The sequence below is a fragment of the Mycetomoellerius zeteki genome, unplaced genomic scaffold, assembly GCF_001594055.1.
Source record: "Mycetomoellerius zeteki isolate Tzet28-1 unplaced genomic scaffold, Tzet1.0 scaffold151, whole genome shotgun sequence".
NCBI classification, from domain to species: Eukaryota; Metazoa; Arthropoda; class Insecta; order Hymenoptera; family Formicidae; genus Mycetomoellerius; species Mycetomoellerius zeteki.
The window spans coordinates 1792570-1816048 of NW_017256458.1; the positions used below are offsets into that span (position 1 = coordinate 1792570).

At 36.3% G+C, this 23479-nt stretch overlaps 3 protein-coding genes across 5 annotated transcripts; 2 read left to right on the top strand and 1 right to left on the bottom strand.

Annotated features, from left to right (window-relative positions):
- Positions 1–296: 296 nt before the first annotated feature.
- On the top strand, positions 297–7888 carry LOC108720550 (BTB/POZ domain-containing protein KCTD3). 2 transcript variants are annotated; one of them, XM_018444625.1, is made up of 12 exons: positions 297–361; positions 1724–2010; positions 2251–2564; positions 2659–2808; positions 3379–3567; positions 3653–4132; positions 4371–4487; positions 4966–4971; positions 6109–6248; positions 6344–6530; positions 6724–7002; positions 7407–7888. In XM_018444625.1, exons 2-12 carry the CDS (start codon positions 1952–1954, stop codon positions 7604–7606), a joined length of 2121 nt encoding a protein of 706 aa, XP_018300127.1. In that variant the 5' UTR covers positions 297–361; positions 1724–1951; the 3' UTR covers positions 7607–7888. The 2 variants fall into 2 exon arrangements, with proteins under 2 accessions (XP_018300127.1, XP_018300128.1); XM_018444626.1 differs by lacking the exon at positions 4966–4971.
- Sras (Ras converting CAAX endopeptidase Sras) lies at positions 7473–12346 on the bottom strand. Of its 2 annotated transcripts, XM_018444627.1 has the most exons (7): positions 11928–12136; positions 10658–10763; positions 10453–10591; positions 10000–10236; positions 9757–9819; positions 9567–9681; positions 7473–7526 (listed from the first exon to the last, which is right to left on the bottom strand). In XM_018444627.1, the coding sequence occupies exons 1-7, from the start codon at positions 12047–12049 to the stop codon at positions 7481–7483; spliced, it is 828 nt and encodes a 275-aa protein (XP_018300129.1). In that variant the 5' UTR covers positions 12050–12136; the 3' UTR covers positions 7473–7480. The 2 variants fall into 2 exon arrangements, with proteins under 2 accessions (XP_018300129.1, XP_018300130.1); XM_018444628.1 differs by lacking the exon at positions 7473–7526 and having other exon boundaries at positions 8284–9681; positions 11928–12346.
- FBXO11 (F-box protein 11) lies at positions 12283–21577 on the top strand. Its single transcript, XM_018444624.1, has 8 exons — positions 12283–12724; positions 17190–17480; positions 17885–18676; positions 19134–19986; positions 20075–20295; positions 20713–20931; positions 21009–21216; positions 21312–21577. Exons 1-8 carry the CDS (start codon positions 12637–12639, stop codon positions 21439–21441), a joined length of 2802 nt encoding a protein of 933 aa, XP_018300126.1. The 5' UTR covers positions 12283–12636; the 3' UTR covers positions 21442–21577.
- The last annotated feature ends 1902 nt before the right edge of the window (positions 21578–23479 follow it).

The following is a 23479-nucleotide window of genomic DNA, read 5'->3' on the forward strand; positions in this document are numbered from 1 at the left end:
GAATGTTCTATTTCTCCATCATTTTTATATATTTGTATAATTGATTAATATTATTCGTATGACAACTTTAACGTTGATTTGTGCATGGTTAAGGATTATTTCAGATTCTACGCCAGTGACTTGGGGGAGTAGCATAGTTACGAATATTCTATGTAATCATGGTAAACGTATAGGAAGTAAGAAGGTAATAGTTGAGAACAAATTCTATCTTTGTAAGTGATTTTCGATTTTATTACAGGGAGATTTTGCTCTAGAAAGAGGGCTATCTGCGTTATTGAACGTTTCATACTTTGCGTTAAAAATAAATGGGATAGTGAAGGAGAAGGAAAATTACATAAGAATACTCTTGCTAACAAGTAAGGTATGCAAAAAATATATTAATAGATTTTTGAAAATAAAATATATACTTCTTTCGTGCATAACTTTGATAATTATGCATAAATACATATGGATTTATTGACTATTTATACGAAGTTTCTATCTCGAGTAATAAATATGCATCTATTCAATATGACGATATTATTGCATAAATGTATAGACTATATAAATTTATAGAGGCGTCTATTTGCATAATAATGCCAGAAATAACAAAGACACCTTTTCAATTATGTCCTTGTTTGCGCATTATTTATGATTTATTATAATTTTATCTCTATTTTTTTAGCCATTCATTTATATTGTTTAATATATTTTTGTAATTTCTTAAAGTAGTTTGATTTATACGGGATGAGGACGAATCAATAGAACCGTATGGGGAGTGATTCCTTTTACAAAAATAAGTGCAGAATAAACTTTTTTATGTTCACAGTTTTGTTTTCGAGAAAATCTAATTCTAATAGTTTGTGGAAATTGCGTTGAGTATACGCGTCTTCAATGAAGATTTTGTGAAATGTCACTGCACGGAAAGAATTTTCTGTTAAAATTTATCCTGAAAATATGATAGTTATGTACAATACAATATTTTAAAGATTTTTACCATGCACTTTAGTAAAATTAATCAAACTTATTTTATATTTTATTGTAGTTTTATTATTTAATGAGAAAGATTTAATTTAGATTCTAAACATTATAAGTTTATATACACATGGAGAAAATTTTTTCTTACAGTTTACCCTGAAAATATATATAGTAGTCGTGGGATAGTATTTGTATTTCGAAGAATTTTATTAAATTAGAAATTTATTAAATTAGAAAAAATAAACAGTAAGTTAAACTGAAATTAAAGTTAATCTTACAATAATCGAACCGAGTCACAAAGTAAATAAAATTTAACTATTTGTCACATTTTTTAATTTTGCCATTCATAAAGTTGACATAATCTAAAGTTTAGAAAATTAAAAAAATTTTTTAAATGTGACAAATAGTTAAATTTTATTTACTTTGTGACTCGGTTCGATTATTGTAAGATTAACTTTAATTTCAGTTTAACTTACTGTTTATTTTTTTCTAATTTTTAAAATTATAAAAGACAAAGAGTAAATTGAACCGAGATTAAAGTTAATCTTATATTGATAGAACCGAGCTTAAGAAAGAAATTGCTTTATACAACAAAGCCTCTGAAGAAGTTTTTATCCTATAATTTTCATTTATTTTTGTCCTGAAATGTCCAAGAAATTTCCTACGTTCGGTTGTATTATATGTCTGTTTCTGTAAAAAAAACATATCCTTATACATTTTTATTTGAATTTGAATTCAAATTTTGATCTCTCGATCTCGTAAGTAGACGATCGATAAATTGTGCTCCGACTTCACACTTCACACTTCATTGAGAATCGCTGAATAGAGTCGTCAAGTCGTGCATGCGCAGTAGAATCAGGCTGATGCATGCATAACCTATCAGAACCAATCAAGATTGTCAGGAGGGTTGTTTTCGTTCGTGATAATTGTGACATCCCCGACGATCTCACGGGGATATGAGTTGTCATTGTAAAAACACGCGATAGCCCCGAGAATGGCTGCGCCTTATCTAGGCGTGAGCGATATCGTTCATCTGAACGTTGGCGGCACTAGGTAGATTAATTGTTCACTAATCATTTTTTTTCTATCATCTGTTTTTACTTGACCCGTTAAATAAAATCCAACTTTTAAACCTGCATATTAAGATATTGGTTTATAGATTATTTTAGATTATTTTACATTTTTTGTCTTGATATTTTATTGTTTTTTGGATCTTATGTTGTATTTTTTCATCAATCTCTTACTAGGTCTTTTACATCTTGGTCTTGACAGTCAAATCGTTTCTTTTTTTAGATTCTCCACATCTCGTCAAACTCTGACGTGGATCCCGGATTCTTTCTTTACAGCATTGTTAAGTAACAGAATCGACAGTCACAAGGATGAGACTGGCGCACTTTTTATAGATAGAGACCCAAAGCTGTTCTCTATTATATTGAATTACCTTCGTACCAAGGACATTGATCTGAAAAATATAGATATTCGAACTTTAAGGCATGAAGCAGAGTATTATGGCATCACTCCCTTAGTTAAACGATTGATACTCTGTGAAGACTTGACTCAGTCATCTTGTGGCGATGTACTGTTTTATGGTTACTTACCACCTCCAAGTGTGTTAAACATGTTATTTATTGTAATAAATGTAAAGTGAGAAAACAAAACTGTAAAATGAGAATGTAATGTAACGATTCTGTTTATTTAAAGGTATACCGCTTCAAGAACCTGCAGTAACATCAAATGTCAGTGATGTATCAGTTCATATTAGAGTTAGTTCTGCTTCAAACTCTAGAGTCGATGGACCATCTACCTCGCAATCTGTGACAACCACTAACTCTACTAATCAAAGTGCTAATGGTATTTATAGATTTTATCACTGATTTCCTATTAACAGTATTAACATTCCAGAGCTGACAATGAATTTATTAGACTTACTCAAATATATTCTTTATGTTATATTTACAAATTTGAATTATTGTTCAAAGTCAGCAAGTAAAAAGGACAATGAGAATCAATGGAAAAAAAAGTTGGTAATGATTAAAAAAATATATTTTAATTGCAGTAACGTTAATATCAAGTCGCAGGAATTAACAACCACACAGTATTTATGATTTTTAAAATTATCGTTATTAAAATAAACTTAGTATTCATTCTTTTTTATAAGAATTATGCCACTTGTTTCAAAATTACACCAAGAATTTTACTTAGAAATCTCTTTTGGTGGTGTTTTCGTAGTTCCTTGGATTAATTAATATCTTCTAATCGATATAAATTAAATGAGTCTTACAGACTCCACGTCAATAACTGTTACAGATTTTGGCATCAGCTCTGAAGAGTTAATAGATATACATCTAAAATATTTAATTAAAAAAGCGTTGAATTACTTAACATTAAAAAGAAAATTGACAAATAATTATTTTGCCACAGGGCTACAAAATCATAAAGGGGCATTAGGAACCCATATAAGAAATTCCTCTTTAGATTATCGATTGCCACAACGCGGTCTTCCGCATTCTCGCACACCATCTTTAGATCTGAGACATGCTAGGAACAATTCAGCTGATTTAAATAAATTATATAAAAATGATATCGGTTTAATATTTGGATCACAACAAGGTAAGCATCAATGAATCATTTTCTGTAAAATGATGCCCATTTTTTGCTTTCCATTTCTAATATTGATAAAACTACTTGATTGCAGTTTCATCATGGGTAGACCCTTTGAGAGTACAAATTATAAAAGCGCACCACAATTGGATAGTGATTGCTTACGCGCATTTTATCACATGCTATCGGCTGAAGGACTCATCTGGATGGCAACACGTGTTCACCAGTCCCCATATCGAATGCATAATAGAACGCGTGGCAATAAATGCAAAGATGGGAAGTGGCGCGGATGGCAAGATGGTTGCGATCTCCTATGGCAGTCAAGTAAGACTCTGGGGTGTGTCCGAAGAAGGAATCAAGATCAATGTGGGCACATTTAATTTAAATGTGCGTGTGGAATACTTATTCTTCATTGGCAGCCAGTTGGTTGCGTTATCGCCGACAGGAAAAATCGGTGTGTGGCACGCGATGACTCATCATTGGCAGATACAGGACGTAGTGCCCATCCTGTCATTTGATACTGCTGGATCTTTTCTTCTATTAGGTTGCAATAATGGTTCTATTTATTATATTGGTAAGCAAAAAAGTATATTTCTAAGTAAAATTCTTGGTACAATTTTGACAAATTGTATATTAGAAGAGTGTTATGAGAGAGTATAAAAATTATATTCTCTAAAACCTTAAATATTTAAAGTAATTGAATCATTAAAAAAATATTTAATAGATTTAGATCACTTTATAGATCACAAGCTAATTTTTAAAGAATTATATTTCTGTAATCATATATATTTCGATTACTATATGAATTACAGATATGCAAAAGTTTCCTTTGCGAATGAAGGATAACGACCTACTCGTGACCGAGTTATATCGAGATCCGAGTTATGATCCCATAACTGCGATATCTGTGTATTTGACGCCGAAAACTAGTAAGTCTTTCTTTATGATTATTCTTATCTTAATGTAAGAATGTCATCAAATATAATAAAAATCTAGTACTCCAAAGTAAAAACTTTTTCCTTTAGAGACAACTAGGACTATTTGTTAAAAAGCGATTCGAACGAGTGACGTATTTTATCAAGATTGTTTATTAAAGCTGCTTAATGCAGAATGTAATAACAAACGTCACCATTTCAACAGTTTCATTTCGCGAGGATCATTTTTTCCAGTTACTGTGCTAAAATAGAATAACAGATTAAACACAATCATGAATCATTAATAATCACATACATACATACATACATATAGATGTAAATATATAAATGTTTTTACTAACCAGCGTCTATTTTATTTATTAAGATATTATAGGAATATTATAAGGTTTGATGTATTGGTCCTTAAAGATATTAATGAGAGTTTATTATTACATTCTTTGCTTCATCATTTCTCGTACAACTGGATAAATAGCACAAGGCAAGTATGGGTCGATGTAAGCAGACTTTCTGCTTTCTCACGTTCAACTCGTACAAAACGAAGCGTCATCCGCCTTCATCTTTGTGTTGACTGCATCAAACATGATTCGTGCGATTAAAGCAAATACCCTCTTCCTCTCCAGATAGCGTTAAGTTTTATATCGATGCACTGGCGCATAGTTATATATTTTTTGCGTATCAAAATATAAAAAGAAATACTTATATATAATATATAGAAGCGTCCCTTAATATATAGAAACTGTCACAAAAATATTTATTTTATAATTAATAGAATGAATGCAAACACATGTCTTTTTGTATATGCGAGAGTACGAATTCACATGGGACTTATGAAATGATATTAGATTGCACAACTTATACACAACCCTGCTATCCTTATGCGTCCAGTTGTACTAACGCGATGTTCTTTTATTTTTTCGCATACTTTACGCAGTGGATTCAGTTAATCTGATTTAGCTGCTTGCTTGCTCTTTCTATTCATAGTAATATGTTCCATGCCAGCATCTGAGAGGGGAAAGGGAGGTAATAGAAAACATGTATCTTTGCTTGTGTACTTTTTTTCGTTGGTAGTGACAAATTTATAGGTAATTTTTACTTTTTTGGACTAAATCTATGCAAAAATTAAATTTAAATAATATTATTAATAACTGCACACATAATCGTGTTATTGCTTAATTATAAGATATTATAATTTTAATTATATATATATGTATACACATTATTTGTTATAAATGGCTTCTGCTTATTGTTGCAATGTGCAGCATGAGGCATTGTAAGCTTCGAAACATCATAAACATTATTTTTTATTAATAGTACTCATTTGAACACATGTGTTATTTAAAGATTACTTCACGTTACGTCTACATTTTTGAAATTTTTCATTGTCGTAGTTATTATATCGGTAATTAATCCTCTGATACACTATTAAAATTTTATCTTATCCATAAATTGCATATTAAATTGAATAAGTATAGATTGAAATGAAAATCTTAATTAGTATATAATAGTGTTAAAATTATATGTATGATCAGAGATGTATTCAGTCTAATTCTTAAAGTGTATCAGGTGATTAATATGTAGCATATTTTTCTAAAAGTACATCAACTCCCCAACATAGGTCTCTGCGGAAATTGGATAGAAATCGCCTATGGCACGAAATCCGGAAGTGTCAGAGTAATTGTTCAGCATCCCGAAACAGTTGGCCACGGTCCGCAGCTATTCCAAACCTTTACAGTGCATCAAAGCAGTGTAACCAAAGTACGTTCAGCATCAATAGAATTATATATTAATATTGTACATCATATCACAATATTGCATTAAAAATTAACTTGTATGCAAAAATTATATTACAGGTAACACTTTCGGAAAAATACTTAGTGTCGGTTTGCTCGGAATATAATCACGTCAGAAGTTGGGCGGTGACCAGATTCCGCGGAATGATTTCGACTCAACCGGGATCGACGCCAGAGGCAAGCTTCAAAATTGTTTCTTTAGAAGCAATTGACTCATGCGTTAGTTACAATGCCGGGAACGATTTCGGTATGTTGTAATATTGCAACTCTTAAGCTATCATCATTCTTTCTAATAATTTAAAATTATTTTTAAATAATACTTTTTGTATATGTATGTATATATATATATTTTCTACCGCGTTTTTATTTTTATTAAATATCTTTTAAAATACGAATTTTATTTTTTTGGTTTATTTAATACACGAATAAAATATTCATAGGACCATTCGGCGAGCAAGATGACGAGCAAGTATTCGTACAAAAAGTCGTACCCGAAACTGATCAGTTGTTTGTGCGATTAGCGTCGAATGGGAAAAGAGTTTGCGTAATACAGTCGGTGGACGGCAGCATCATAAGCTCATTCTATGTGCACGAGTGTGAAGGTTCTAGTCGCATGGGCTCAAGGCCCAGACGTTTCATATTCACTGGTCATTCTAACGGCACCATTCAAATGTGGGATCTCACAACGGCATTGGATCCGTCTTTCAATGCCACTCGAGGTACGTTACTCTCTCCCGTTGTGTGACGTAACGGAATCAGCGAGCATGACTCACATATGTGAAATAGTGTAGGAAGTAGAAAATTAACATAAATTGTATATATAAGAAAAGTTCTATAGGAAGCAAACAAACTATATTTATTTTATATTATTATATATTTATTCTGTATTTATTCTATATTTATTCTATATTTTTTCTTTATTTATTCTCTAATAATTTTTTTTATTCACATTGTATTTTAGAGAGGAAGAAAAATAGCCTATATATAAATAATTGCGATTATTTTTTTATGATAAATACTAATTTTATATTAATTTTCTACAAGACTTTTTGTGACTAATTTCGTCGATTGAATTAAAATGTCTTGTCAAATTTTTGTTATCCCCGTGTCTTTTTTACAATAGATACCTCCGGTGGACCTACGCCAGAAGAACTTTGGAAGTTGTTGGATCAATGTGATCTAAGCAACAGCCACTGCTCAACGCCTTGCATTAGTCCGTCTCCTTCCTTGCTCGCAGCTGGACCTAGAATTAAGTCAAGTAACGTATTGTTTCTCAATCAATCGCAAAATCCAGAACCAACGCCTGGATCAAGTCAAACGTAAGGATGTGCCTGATGCAAGGTATGTCGTGCTAAAGTGCACACAAACAGAATCTGCATTTATTTAATTATTTATTTATTATAAATCGTCAAAAAAAGTCTGTAGCCATAGTTCCTAAATCGCCATCTTTGCATTTTCAATGTGTAATGAGACCAGAGTTTGCTGTCTACTCAAACAATGTGCAATTTAGAAATAACGTAGCGAAAGACATGACTGCACATGACTACATTTTTAAACTCTGTAGCCATTATTGTTGAAATCATTATTTTAATAGGGAATTTGCTCTTGTGCATAAATATATGTGACTGTTTATTAAATTATTTTTAAAAAAGTTTGATAATATCACTATCGCTTTTGAACATACGCAAGAATATTGTTGTTAATATCGACATAACAAACTTTTTCTAAAATTTACTGTTTTAAAAATTCTATAAATATCTAGAGATTCATATTTATATGTTTTTCTTGCTACTTATTGTTATTCATTTTATTGCAAAATGGCTATTAAAGAGATCAATTTTATGAGATATTGTTCGATGTAAATTTTTATATGTTGGCTCGTTTAATAAGATAAGAGAAGGAATAGATATTTGACAAAATCAAGAACTGATAGATAATATAAGTTAAACATTTTGTTTATATATTATTTATGTATATATGTATATTCAGTATATTATGTATCAATATTATAAAATGAATCAAATACGAGATGCATAGAATGATGCACGGAGTCATATTATTTGTCACATTTTAATGTCTCGAAACAAGATTGCCAAATAATTTTAAATTCTGATAAATTTACATTGGAAATCAGTGTGACCATCATTACGTCATCATTATATGTATATCAATTAATATTTCTATATAGTGATCTTGCTTCGAGTGTAAAACACTTAACATTATTTCAACATTGTATCAACATTTTATGTCCTGAATATTATTTAAGAAGTTGATTTTACCACTTATTTCTTGATTAAAGAATGGTATACATTACGTATGCAATTAAAAGATTACACATATATTCAAAGATCAAATTGTACTCTCATTATATACATAAATACTTACAGCTTCACTGCATATATAATGTATACGCGTTCATCAATGTACATATACATATATAAAACTTATAGTAATATTATTGCGCAATCGCGTTACTTCTGTGATTTAAATAAACCATTGGTATGTGTATGGAGATGTATACTGCTTATTGTTTGAATATTTATCACTGCCATGTACAAATGGACATCTTATATACACTATACATAGAGACTGTTATAAAAGTAGACGATTAGAAAGATCGTTTTAGAAATTTTCTCAGTTGGTTACATTAGCTCTATAATTATCTATATTATAATTTTTGTTTATAAAAATCTTTCTCTGTGTCTGAAAATATCGATAACATTTAACGAATTGTGGTTATGAAATAATATAATGTTGCGGCATATAAATATGTGCAGCAATTCGTAAATAATAATTAGGGCTGGATTCTTCGCATTTTGCTTTTACGAACAAGTTCATCTAACAGTTGTAACATTCGTAATTACCACTATAAAAGTTTAACTCTCAGGCACTACGGTGATATACTTTGTAACAATGCTGAACTGCACGATTAGTTAAATTATAGATATACGAATATTATAATTATCGAATATATAGTTAAAATTAGTCTAGAGTAATTTTAATTTTCGCATTATTTTTCGACAGATAGATATTGTACTCTTTGTTAAACATAAATATAAAATATTCCACAACAATGTGTGTGTAAACCGGAAGATCGGTGGAATAATTGCGATAAATTCTGCATAAAAACATTTAACCCTAATATTTGTTATATCCTAATATTTGTTAGAGATCGGACGTGTCTCATATAAAGTGTTTAGTCCAGAATAAATTATTATTGAACAATGATGGATGAGTCATCGGCATCAACAAGTAACACCAGGCAACCAAGCCGATCACAAACAGACACATAAATCCAGCTCTTTTCAGTGGATTCTTGTATGTCGCTATCTCAGAGAGATCAGGAAATCCCATGTGATTGCAGAATGAATGCGCAGCAAATGGTGCAACAAAGTGTCCTAAGAAAAATACATGAAATCGAAAAACTTTTCTCTAATAATTCTAGAACAAAAAAAAAGGGAAAATGATCTCACCTGTCCTCGCAAAAAGAAAGGCCGCGTACGCTCCAAATAACGTCGTATACGTAGATTGAAAACCTAAATTCAACGTAATTTATTTCAGTTCACTGGACATTATAGGGTGTTTTCCTTTTGGTGACACAAGCATCATTCTTTCTTAGCGTTCAGTGAGTAACAAAAATAGATCAATACTTGTGTTGACTTATGTTACCAAATGAAAAGCACCCATAGATTCCAAATATTCGCCTCAAAACTTACAAGATATAAACAATGCATGCTTGATGCTCATTCCCATCTTTACTCTCTCCACCACATGATGGAAGTGAGCCACCCCGAAGAATAGAGGACACACGAATATGGCAGTAGTCGGAGTGAAGCATTGCAGGAGTAATGGCAACATGCAAGCCCTAAAAGTCCATTCCTCGGACAACGGAGCGACCACCTGATTTCTCCACCAAGTTAGAGTTTGTACGCTCGCCAGCCAATACATGGGCTCTATGATAAATGTATAGCTATTAACTGTTAGACGTTAATGCTAATTCCCACAAATATAGATTAACTTTAATCTCACTATAACTTATACTTTATGTTTTCCTAATTTTTAGAAAAAGAATTAATTAGAAAAAGAAGAGCAATTTGGAACCGAGATTAAAGTTAATCTATATTAATGGAAACGCACATTAGACTCTTAGATCAATTTCGGATACTAACCAGTATACAATCTCCACAGTCCGTTGAATCCTTGTAAACTCAAGGGACCTAGGAACAGGATCATCGTTAGGAGCAACGATATCACAGTCGCCTGTATCAGGCCCGTCCATCGAAGGCCCAACATTTCCCAGATGGTTGTCTGTTAGGTACAATAAAAATAGTTATCTATAGAGAATAGTCTAAATTGTGTGTAAACGAAAAATACCTTTTGAAGTATCTTCTCATTTAGTCCAAAGTACAAGGACGCCGGCGAAACGAGAGTCATGACAAATACGCTAAAAAATCGTTTCTTTATAGTCGATGGATGCTCTCTGAAACATAAGCCATCGAGTATAAAGTTTAACGTCAAAATATGATATCAAATATTTTTATAAATAAGTATATAAACTATATGAACTATATGTAATGTATGTTATATTGTGGAAATTAATAGGATTATTAATCTTGCCAGTTGCTTAATTACTATAATCTGAAATTATATTTATTTGTACAAATAGTCTGTTCATACTAGAATTACTTTGACATTTTTTTAAAAATCTAGGTACTACATATTTGTTATGTATTTATATATTTTTTTGAAAAAATGAAAAACTAAAGAGAGAAAGTTTAACATCACATGTTATAACAAACGTCATGAAAAATCTTAGAGAACGGACCGTTTTTAATTTGAATAATTTTTACAAAAAATTATAAAATATTTTTTAACTTTGATATATTGCTGGAAATTGATAGGATTATTGATCACTTGCTAGTTGCTTTATAATTATTATAGTTATCGAAATTATGTTTGGTTGTACAAATAGTTTTTTTGACATTAGAATTGCTTTAACATTTAAAAAAAAATATACTATGTATATTATATTTATATATTATATTTGAAAAAAATTAAGGTTTAAGAAAAAAATAAATTAATTTAATTATAACAAACATAATGGAAATGCGTCGTGAATTTGAGTAATTTTTATACAAAATTATAAAGCACTTTTTTTGATAAAGTATTAATTAACGTCGAATTCAGATTCGAATATCGCGCTAAAGCAACGCCGTTAATCGTGTACGATCTAGGTGGCGCACTCGATGTCTCCATCGCGTGACGTCCCCCGGAATTCCGTTTGACGGGTTTCGCCGTGCGGCGCTGGCTGCCGTTTGTCCAGAAATTCCAGGAGCGGCGCCGCGACAGGGAGCCGCAGGGAGCGCCACCACGTGCGGACAACTGCGTGCGTCAGTCACAGCATCCATCCGGTCGGTGCGGGACGATTCGCGTTCGCGAGCGGTTTACCGAACAGACAAGTGTGCTCCGACAAAACGGAGGCGCGAGCCTCCTCCACGCGAGGAGTCTCGCTGGATGGACGTATTTGAAGGAGAGGAAGAAGCGCGGGGTGGGCAACCCGTTGACATCAGGAGTGTTCGGTGATCGCGACGTCGCCGTCGACGTTGCGCTGTTCGCCACCGCCGGACGCGTTACCGCAACGTACCTGTTGTGCGGCGAACTCCAGACATAGAGGCTCGCCACGTAGACGATCGAGAGCGCGAGGCACGCGAGGATCGCCGAGGCGCAATTTGGCGAGTTATCGGTACTTGGTTCCGCGGCCTCCATAACTCCATAACCGATGTCGGTCGCCTGTGTCGCGCTCCACTGCGAAAGGGGGGCTCGGTAATAAGCCCCGTGGCGTTAGCGGAGATCGCGGGGACGAGAGAGAGAAGGAAAGAGAAGAGAGATAGAGGCGCCGCAGCGGTAGAGGGTTGGAGACGGTAGAACGCCAGAACGGTGTGAGTCGAATGGGGGGTGGGGGGTGGACGACGGCACGCACTCGCGGAGCAGAAACTTGTCCGATTGGCGGCTGCCCTCTGGGCCAGTCGGCGAGCAGAGACCAAGAAGATGGCCGCCGTGCACGATGGTAATGTCGCTATTGTGTAGTGCATCCTAAGCTTCTGGCAGCTTCTGCCGTGGCAGAGGCAGCGTCCGCCGAACACGGTACCGCGGCGGTTGCCCTACTGCCGGGGAAGGGTACCGCCGGACCTCGCGTATCCTCCTAATCGGCTAGTGCGACGAATCGCAAGATCGACAGAAGCGGAACAGGAGAGGCAGACGGCGACCGAGGAGGAGGAGGAGGAAGAGGAGGACAACGACGGCAACGAGGACGGACACGAGGACGACCGCCGAGGGCCGCCGACGACACGAAGATGCCGAGCGCGTCGTTTTCGTCGTCGCGCAGCTACGTGCGGAGGTCGCGTCGGAAAAACGGAAACAGGATCCCCTTGCCGAGAACGGGTAAGCCGAGTGAGCGAGCGAGCGAACGAACGAACGAACGAACGAACGATCGTGCGTGCGTGCGAGCGAGCGCAACGGAGAAGGAGCGAGCGAACGAACGAGTGAGCGAAGAGGGACGGACCGAGGGAGCGAGCGAGAGCGAGGAGACGAGACAAAGACGGCTTTTTCCGTGTGCCGTCGGACCTCTCTCCTCCAGGACTCTCACGTCCGCTCCGTCGCTCCGTCTCGTCTCGAGACTCCACGTCGAGATCCTTCGGGGGTGCCCGCGACGTCGGTGACGACCCCCGAGACGACTCCACGCCTTTGTTCCCTGGGATTGCTACGTATGCACGCGGGGGCACGCGCCGCGTTTCCTGCTCGCCCTCGCTTCGATATCCGCCCATTTCTCCACGGCTTCTTTCTCCGGCCTCGCTTCTATCCTCCCACGGATTCTCTCCTCGGTTACCTTCCGTTCCCCCGAAACCTCGCTTGGAAGACAGCGGACTTTGGAAAGGTGCTAAAAGAGGTGACCCCAAACTGTGTTTGTCCAGTGAAAAGGGAAAAAAAACGATTGCTTTCGGAATTAAATTTAGTGTTGCAGTCCGATATATAGGGAACGGTCTGTTCTAAATATTCACGAGTTGCTACATGCATTTCATGTTTAGCTGCTCCGAGTATCTCTACGCGTTTGCAGCTGAGGTTAGGTAGCGTAGAATGTGCGCAACGATGAAACTGTCAATCGGAGTACTCTCGGTCGCAGTTGCAACGACAAAGGAACAACGTAGTTGACATCAGATGATAGTCGCGTGTTTGACTGTTAAACGTCAAGCTCGCAACGCTGTCAATCATTCGTGCTCCGGAATTTGCGCCCCCCCTTCCCCCCCCCCCTCCCCTCCTTGTCTGTGAATCGCTTTTTCGGATTTACGAGCAATTTCCGATTGGCAGCTACTAACGGCCATATTGCTTTTCGGTATTTGTGAATAATTTCTGATTGGCGGCTGCGCGTCCACGGGAACGCGATACAGTTCGTGGACCGAGAGAAGGTTGCAACACTTTCTTTTTCTCTTCTTTTTCCTACCGATGAGTTGCGGAACGCAGCGTCTCTCTTGCCGTCGCGCGCTGCCGTCCGGGTAAACAATGGTGAACGAACGATTAATCGAACCTCGAACCGCCGCGCCGGAATCCTGTCAGCCTTGAATGAGCGCGAATCGGCGAATTCGTAAAATTGCGAATACCGTCGAATCGCAAATTCGAAGGTGCGGGACGAGGACGGGAGGAAGCGTCGCGTGCCCGTCAACGGGAAACGGTGGGTGATCACCGTTGCAATAATATGTAGGGCCGAGTGTCTCCAGGCTATAATATAATAAGGGTTGAACGACCCCACGGTGGATCGAGGGTATGCGACCCTTAGTGTAACGCAATATCGCGATGAAATAAAGTCTCCCGCTCCGTTTGGAGAACGTTTGCTTTTGTGTGCAGTCTCGTGCAGAAACGGTACCATACGTCCTACAGGCCGATCGTATCGATTCGCGATCTCCACTTCGCGATCAATCCGCCGGAATGTTGGCTCTGTAGTCGCCCTCTCTCTCCCTCCCCCCTCCTCTCTCTCTCTCTCCGCGTTCTTTTTCTACTTTCTTTTCCTTCTTTCTCGCACGCATTCTCTCTCTCTCTCTCTCTCGTTTCCGAATAGCCAGCGATCCAGCTGGAACGCGGCGCAGCTTGCGAGATGCACGTCGATCGGTGCCGAATTTTCCGGTCCGAGAGAGAGGGAGAGCGGTCGAGGATGAAACGGAGAGAGGAGGAGAGTAGAAGCGGGAGAACACAGACGGAGGCAAAATGGGAGGACGAGTGAGCGAATATTCTTGGGACCACTGAAGCTGACGTCCAAATATTCGGAGAGGTCCGGTTGTCGTTTAGCGTGATTATTGGCACGCACGATGATACTTGAGATTCTTATTGTTAGAAATACATAAAACAATATATATTGGAAATTATGTTGAAAATTAATTAACTTTTACAGGACGGGAAAGCCACTGGTAGTATGTGACGTTGAAACAGTATCGTCTTTTGAAGCAAGAAATATAATGAAATAATGAATTGTAACAAAACTTGAGGAAAAGCTGTAAGATTCTAAAAATAGACCTTCGTATTCTAAAGAATGCTCTATACTGAGAAAAGTTTCTGTTTGAAAACGGACCAACCAGAAAATTCTCATCACATCACTCAGAATTTTGGTTATTTCAACTAGAATTATAATAGATTCAATCAGAAAATTTTGATTTATTCATTTTCAACCAGAATTAATGCAACCAGACTCCTTTTTCCAATGTAGTTAAATTCTAAAAGATGCTCTATTTAAGCTCAAATGTAATTAAATGACGTATAGCTTGATATTACTGATACAGATATTAGGACACTTATATTTGCTAAAGTGACAGATAAAAATAAAAATGATGTCATCCGATAAGATCTTGCACCGAGAAAAATGTCTGGTTGAATTAATTGGAATTCTCATTGAAAATTGGCGAATCAGAATTTTCTGGTTAAATCTACTATACTCAAATTCTAATTCTTTAAATAACTGGAATTTTGATTAATATAATCAGAATCTTTTGGCTCGTTCATTTTCAACCAGACATTTTTCTCAGCTTTTTTAACAGGTACTCGAGAATCTTTTACGATCGTTGGAGTTACATCGCCCACGGTTTGTCGAAAGACAAGATACTTAAAGGAGGTTTTTTGTAGGAGAGAAAAAAAGAATGATGGAGAAGGAGAAAGAGAAAAAGGACTCAGTGTCTATTACGCGGTATCGATGCGTTTTGAGTGACGAATTACCAGTGCTCCACTTTCGCGAGAGGACTCGGCGTGACCCGGAAACGTGATCGAGAGTATCCCCGGCCCCCAGAAATCGGCGTGTCTCGGTGGATCCCACACGAGCAGCGCCCTCCCGTGTGCTGCGTGTATCCGCCGCGTGTGCCAGCAACCAGCTAGAAAGTGAAACGTCAAGCAAGGCGCTGTTTACGAAACGGAACCGAATGAAGCCATGCGCGATGACGATTCGATGTCCGTTGAGTACGCGAAAATGATTCGAAAATGAATGGAGATAGGTCGAAGTGCTGGAACCATCAATGAACTTCTGTCTACTTGTACCTTGGCATAAATCTCTGTCTTGCGATAACGGAAATCGGTTGATAGACGAAAGCCTATCGTATGTGCTCATGCATTCCGTAATAATCGTAGACGTGTTATTGGGAAAGATACACCACGCGGTGTATCAATAGTTTATTGCACAATGCGCACTCTTTGACTTTGCGATATGTTCGATACATACATAGTTGAAAATTTGTGTTAAATTTAACACATTTCACGTGTGCCAAACGATCCACTCAAATGCTCGCTCAAATGTTAATTTAATACAAGATGAATATGTTAGAAAGTAACACAAATATTATATTTAAAAATTAAAACAAAAAAGATAAAATTAACAATTTATGAGTAAACTGTAGAAGCTATTTTTACAATAAAATTAACATTTATATGTTAAATTAAGATGCATTTTATTCATTTATCTTAAAATTTACATTTAAAATCACATCATTTTTTTATTATTTATCCATTCATAAATTGCATACTCCGAAATATTGAATAAGAAATTGTATTACTAAAAAATGTTGAATATTAATTTCACTCAAATTATTTTAATAACATAATCACATTATTAAATTAGCACTCGAATATATTAATAATTCAACACAAAATTTTAACTTGAGTGGACTATTTTCAACACAAATACAAAGTGCTTTTTACTGTATGGTGTAAGAATTATATTATTATTATCATGCTTATTTATGCCATAGTTGACGTTAAAAAAATTGAACCAGCAAACTCGTGTGGACCATTTTCATCGTTCATGATTTCGTCATTGCACATTGATGTGCAATTGGATTTGCATAATGTCAACAATTACATGGAAATACATGTAATCGTAACGTTGTTTTTTATTAACAGATTCTCCATGCGGGCTTGCGACATTATACACTTGACAATTTATGCCGTAGCATTTGTAAAACAAGGTCACTTTGTATCACCATGCAAATTTCTCTAATGGTCCCTGGCTTACTATAAATTACGCGACAGATAGCAAATGTTTGCACATGCAGTTACAAATACTTTTGTTTATGTTATATATGATATAAAATATGATAATTATTATGATATATATATATAAGAATATAATATTATACAAGTTTATTTATGTTCGCGCAAAGAGAATGATGGAAAGAGGGAGAGAGAGAGAGAGACTGCTTTCTATCCCTCAAATTTTAGAAATGTGCGAAAATAGACAAAAATAGAAACTTAAAACGGTCTCTTTCTTTTCAGAGAACTTTGAAAGATTTTATCTCCTTTGAGATTTTTGGAAGAAGTGCTCGCTTCTATTTCTCTTTTTGTTTTCTTTTCTTCTAACGATTACATTTTGTGTTCTTAGCCGAGCCATGCGATCTACCATGTCCAACGGCCAATCAGATCATTCCAGTAGTAGTTGGCGGTGGAGGCGGAGGAAGTGGTGCACGAGGCTCGTCCCCTAGTGTATCCGGAGTTGCTGCTCCCTCACCGTCACCTCAATCGCACTCGTCGCCATATGACCTGAGACGTAAAAGTCCACCACATCCAGATCCGGCGCCTGGCACGAGTTCCGCTAGTATTGCTGCTACTTTTGGTTCATCGTCCTTACCGGCGAGGAAGCGACCAAGACGAACATGTTCATTGTCCACAGATGGTATGTCTCAAGGCGATTATTAACTTTCGAAGAGTAGAATTAGAAACTGTTCTGTATGTTGAAAAACAAAGGATTAATCTTTACCTGGACCAACTGGACGGAAAAGTTACTATAGTGGCGCTGAAACAGTGTCATATTTTGAAACAGAAAATATAATGAAATAATGAATTATAAATTTTACTTGAAGAATAGTTGTAAGATTTTAAAAATAGATGCCCGTCCTCTAAAAATTAACACATAATGGTAGATATATCATAAATATTATTATCTCTAGCATGATATATACGCAACGTAAAAATCTTAATAGAAATCTCATTTAACGATGCGATTTCTTAACGCGAATCTTTAGAAATTCAAGTCGGAGTTTATTAGATTTCAATCGATTCAACTTTTATTTTTTACAGGTATAAACACAAACACGGCAGCGCATTACCTCCAGTATGAACTGCCTGATGAAGTGCTACTCACAATTTTTAATTACCTAATGGAACAAGATCTTTGCCGTGTATCGCAAGTCTGCAAGCGATTCCAAGTAATTGCAAACGATACGGAATTATGGAAATCTCTATACCAACAGGTCTACGAGTACGACTTGCCACTGTTTAATCCAGGGCCATGTAAATTCGAGTTTGTCTCACCAGACGAAACTGAGTATCAGAATCCATGGAAGGAAAGTTTCAGGCAGCTATACAGAGGTGTGCACGTGCGACCTGGCTTTCAAGACTTAAAGTTTAAGGGCCGTAATCTGCCGTACTTCAACACGGTTCAGGGCGCACTGGATTACGTCGACGAGTACAGGAGCAACAGCGCCTCGGCAAACAGCGGTGCTACAACTGCGGGCGGCCAAGGTTGTTGCAACAGCACTTCGCAAACAAGCGGAGAGGACACATCGACGCAGCATTTAGTCTTTTTACATGCTGGCACATATAGAGGTGAATTCCTTGTGATCGACAGTGATGTAGCATTGATTGGTGCAGCGCCAGGAAATGTCGCGGAATCCGTTATTCTGGAGCGAGAAAGCGAGTCAACGGTTATGTTTGTGGAAGGTGCAAAACGCGCTTACGCCGGGCATCTCACATTGAAATTCACACCCGACGTCACGAGTACGGTACCCCATCATAAACACTATTGTTTGGAAGTTGGCGAAAATTGCAGTCCCACTGTCGATCATTGTATCATCAGAAGCTCGAGCGTTGGTATGTGTGCGCTTAACACCTTTATAAATTGAACATACGATTGATTAAAATATTTCAATAAAAATTTAGAACTTAAATTTTGGAATTACCTCCATATATAGAAAATATAAATAATGTCTACATTTCTACCAATATAGATTAACTTTAATCTCTGTTTTTTCTCTAATTAATTAACTTTAATCTCTGTTTTTTCTGTAATTTACTCTATCCTTTTCTAATTCTTAGAACTAGAAAAAGATAAAAGATAAATTAAACCAAGATTTGAATTAATCTATATTGGTAAAAACAGATATAATCTTTTAAAGACTAAAACGAATTATCTTCAAGTCTCACATCTATTCTTTATTCAATATACAATATAAATTTATATGTATAAAAAATATACAGTATGTATGCATATACAATGTTTGTGTATAAATTGGCAATTTCATTAAAATTACGCATTTTTAACTTCTAGTTGGTGCAGCGGTTTGTGTATCAGGCGTAGGTGCTAATCCATTAGTGAAGAATTGTGACATATCAGACTGTGAGAATGTTGGATTGTATGTGACTGACTACGCCCAGGGAACATATGAGGATAATGAGATCTCACGAAATGCCCTCGCTGGCATCTGGGTGAAGAATTACGCGAATCCTATCATGCGACGGAATCACATTCATCACGGTCGCGATGTCGGAATATTCACGTTCGATAATGGGCTTGGTTACTTTGAAGCCAATGACATTCATAACAATCGGATAGCAGGTTTTGAGGTAAAAGCTGGTGCTAATCCTACTGTTGTTCACTGTGAAATCCATCATGGTCAGACCGGGGGCATCTATGTGCACGAGAACGGTCTGGGACAATTCATCGATAACAAGATTCATTCAAACAATTTTGCTGGTGTATGGATCACATCGAATTCTAACCCAACTATTCGTCGAAATGAAATATACAATGGCCATCAAGGTGGAGTGTACATTTTCGGCGAGGGTAGAGGTTTGATCGAACACAACAACATTTATGGCAACGCACTAGCTGGTATACAAATTAGAACAAACTCGGATCCGATCGTCCGGCACAATAAAATACATCACGGCCAGCACGGCGGTATTTATGTGCATGAAAAAGGCCAAGGCTTAATAGAGGAAAACGAGGTATATGCCAATACTTTGGCAGGCGTATGGATCACAACGGGTTCGACGCCGGTTTTAAGGCGAAATCGAATTCACAGTGGTAAACAGGTCGGCGTATATTTTTACGACAACGGCCACGGGAAATTGGAGGACAATGATATTTTCAATCACTTGTATTCAGGAGTACAAATAAGGTAATTTTTACTTCCGAAAGAATTGTAGGCTTAGATACTTTGATGTGTAGCAATAAGAAAATTGGGTGAATGCGTGTTTCTTCTGCAGGACTGGCAGTAATCCAGTCATACGTGGTAATAAGATATGGGGAGGACAAAACGGCGGAGTTCTAGTGTATAATAGTGGCTTAGGCTTACTTGAACAAAATGAAATTTTTGACAATGCAATGGCTGGCGTTTGGATTAAAACAGACAGCAATCCGACTCTTAAAAGAAACAAAATATTCGATGGACGAGACGGCGGAATTTGTATATTTAATGGAGGCAAAGGTAAAGCGTTTTCTCTTTTTAATTATGAAATTTTGACTTATGTATTATTAGTCAATGACGTTTGATCATTGATTAATAATGAATATCATATATTAAGCGGCAAAGTTCTTTTAAATAATTTATAATTTTGTTTTTGAAATTTAATTCAACATTCTATTTGTTTTTATTAAAATTTATGCTAACTAAAACAAGTTTTAGTGCATATTAAAATACATTGCAAGTAATCGAATTTAGTTATTCCAACTTAATAATTAATGATTTTTTTAATTGTCTAAACTCTGATCATAAAAAGTTATTATTACAATGAAAATTGAGCAGCGTAATATAAAGATAATATCCATAATTATGGATGAGATTGGATAAATATATTTCATTGAAAAGTAGACAAAATTATGATTTTCGCGTTTCTCAATACAGGTATTTTGGAGGAGAATGATATATTTCGCAATGCGCAAGCGGGTGTGCTTATATCGACACAATCGCAACCGATCCTGAGGAGGAACCGGATTTTCGACGGGTTGGCGGCCGGTGTTGAAATAACTAACAACGCCACTGCTACCCTGGAATTCAATCAAATATTCAATAATCGATTCGGCGGTCTGTGTCTGGCGAGCGGGGTGCAACCGACGACTAGAGGTAAACATTCGCTTCCAATAGCTAATCGTCGGTGCTTTTAACGAAAAAGTATTGCATATACTTTTTTTTGTTTTTAGGCAATAAAATATTTAATAACCAAGACGCGGTAGAGAAAGCAGTTGGGAATGGCCAATGTTTATACAAAATCTCTTCGTACACCTCCTTCCCCATGCACGACTTCTATCGCTGTCAAACGTGTAATACGACGGATCGAAACGCGATATGCGTCAATTGTATAAAAACTTGTCACGCCGGTCACGATGTGGAATTCATCAGACATGATCGGTGAGTTTGCATGCTCGATTCCGTGCATTATTTAGGCGTGCTCGCCATAAGTGGAGTAATCGCTTAATATAATCGTGTGCATTAATTATTTCTAGATTCTTTTGCGATTGCGGCGCCGGAACATTGAGCAATCAGTGTCAGCTACAGGGTGAACCTACGCAAGACACGGATACGTTGTACGATAGTGCGGCGCCCATGGAATCACATACACTTATGGTCAACTAGGAACTAACCTAAAATAATTTAAACAATCAAACAATGTTTAGAGCCGTAAGTCCAGTAATATTGCGAGCACGCGCAGTAAATTTATTGCCGAGTTCTTTATCATAATCTTTGATTTATATCGTCATTATATCATTGTTATACTTTAAAAAAATTCTATTTATTGCAATGATTTTATTTTTATTGTTAATATATGATATATTACGATATAATATGAATCACAAATCACATAGTATGTATCAGTAATATTACTTCAACTGTAATGTGATATATGATATTGTTATATATTTATTTTTTTTATCAAAATCGCCATCTTTGTTCTTCGTACATTATTTGCTTTAATTTTTACGTGAATATATTCCATTTTTATACGAACGCTTATTACATCACATTACGAATAATATAATAGACTTTTTACGAATTAATAATTTATCCACTAATTTAAGCACACCTTAAGCAATTAATTAGATTGGTTATCTTTTTTCTGAATCTATTGAAATTACGAGAGATTATGTGAATTCACCTATATTAGTTTTATTGCAAACGTTGTTTCTCTTTGATTGGTTCTTGTTAAAGATTTTTAATAGAAATGAAAAAATTGTTTCTTTTTCATATTAAAGTCCATAAAGAACTCGGCAATCTAATCGCCAAGAAGGCGATAGTAATAAAATAACAAAGAAAGCCCTCATATGTGTAAAACATATAGTATCGTATTAGGTATATCAAATTAATTTAAATGTGTAAACGAGGGAAACGCTAGGCTAATCGTAAATCGAACTTTTCACGTGACTCTTTTTATTGAGGTTCTACAATCCTTAAAATCTTCATGTAACAAGAGAGTGCAGTGCTGTAAAAACGAAAGGAAGAAGAAAGAGAAACATGTGTATACGCCATAATGACACTCGACGCCTCGTAATACGCTCTAATGTACTGCTTAAAACTTAACGAAAACCGCGATAACGTAGATAAGACGAATGTAAGTTCGCACAGTGTGAAACAATGTATCCGGAATGTAAATTGTGTATATCGAACGCAAAGCAGTAATAACGCTGAGGGTGAATAATACAGTCATATTATCTACTTTTGAGCAGAAACATCAATCTACAATAAAAGAACGTAAAGCATATAGATAAAATTTGCACTCGATGAAAAGGGCTACTGATAAAAAGGGACTTAATCGTACCAGTGTATAAAAGGAACGCAACCAGTGCGCGTCGTTGAGTGCCGCACTCAAAATTGCAAAACCGAAAATCTTGAATCTCACTTGACAACAAAAAAAGAAACAAAAAGCAAAAGGACTGTAAACCAACGGGTCACGGAACGTCACGATCATTTACGTATTATCAAGTGCAACTTCGTTAATCAATGATCTATCGAATCTTTGCGGTACAAAACGAGAGGAGACGGAACGAAGAGACCGGGAAACCACAACAAGACGAAGAACTGCAAGACACACCGGAACGAATGTCTAAAATATGTGATATACAAAACTCACACAGGTGGAATAATCAAAATAAAAGTAAACGTGCTGCTAATTTTTCGACGTAAACATACCTCGTAATTAACGCGTAACAATTCCATTAATCGCGATGGTGAATTATGTGATGGTCCTAAGTTGCCCCCATACGGGCGAAGTGCATAATAAGGATGGGATAAATGTTGAAAACTAAATTTAAAACTTACGAAGGGAAGAGTGAGAAAAAAAGAGTGCGTACACGCGGAAATGTACGACGGTGTATACCAGTGAAAAAAAACAAAGGAATGAAAACGGAAGCAGTTAAGCGCTCGAAATAGAAGATGTACTGTCCGAGGAACAGTTTTTAAAAAGTCTCGAATTTTTCAGAGTAATCAGATTTTTTTAATTATTACGTTAGTGGGTAAAAGAAGTCTAATTACCTTATTGTAACATGTAATTTTTCCGGGAGCGGCGCGCGCGCTCCCGTGCGAGGAAAGGAAGCGCCTATTAGCGATATAATTTTAGACCGAAATCACCTTTATTTACGCAAATGGTATACATATATAGATAAGTAGAGAGGAGCGG

Coding starts and splice junctions, on each gene's coding strand:
- Sras (XM_018444628.1), bottom strand. CDS start 12,049: ATGGAGGCCGCGGAACCAAGTACCGATAACTCGCCAAATTGCGCCTCG. Junction 10,592..10,657: donor ATGAGAAGATACTTCAAAAG/GTATTTTTCGTT, acceptor TGTACCTAACAG/ACAACCATCTGGGAAATGTT. Junction 9,682..9,756: donor CTTTCTTTTTGCGAGGACAG/GTGAGATCATTT, acceptor TATTTTTCTTAG/GACACTTTGTTGCACCATTT.
- LOC108720550 (XM_018444625.1), top strand. CDS start 1,952: ATGGCTGCGCCTTATCTAGGCGTGAGCGATATCGTTCATCTGAACGTT. Junction 2,011..2,250: donor CTGAACGTTGGCGGCACTAG/GTAGATTAATTG, acceptor TTCTTTTTTTAG/ATTCTCCACATCTCGTCAAA. Junction 6,249..6,343: donor ATCAAAGCAGTGTAACCAAA/GTACGTTCAGCA, acceptor ATTATATTACAG/GTAACACTTTCGGAAAAATA.
- FBXO11 (XM_018444624.1), top strand. CDS start 12,637: ATGCCGAGCGCGTCGTTTTCGTCGTCGCGCAGCTACGTGCGGAGGTCG. Junction 12,725..17,189: donor GATCCCCTTGCCGAGAACGG/GTAAGCCGAGTG, acceptor TTGTGTTCTTAG/CCGAGCCATGCGATCTACCA. Junction 18,677..19,133: donor CATCAGAAGCTCGAGCGTTG/GTATGTGTGCGC, acceptor TTTAACTTCTAG/TTGGTGCAGCGGTTTGTGTA.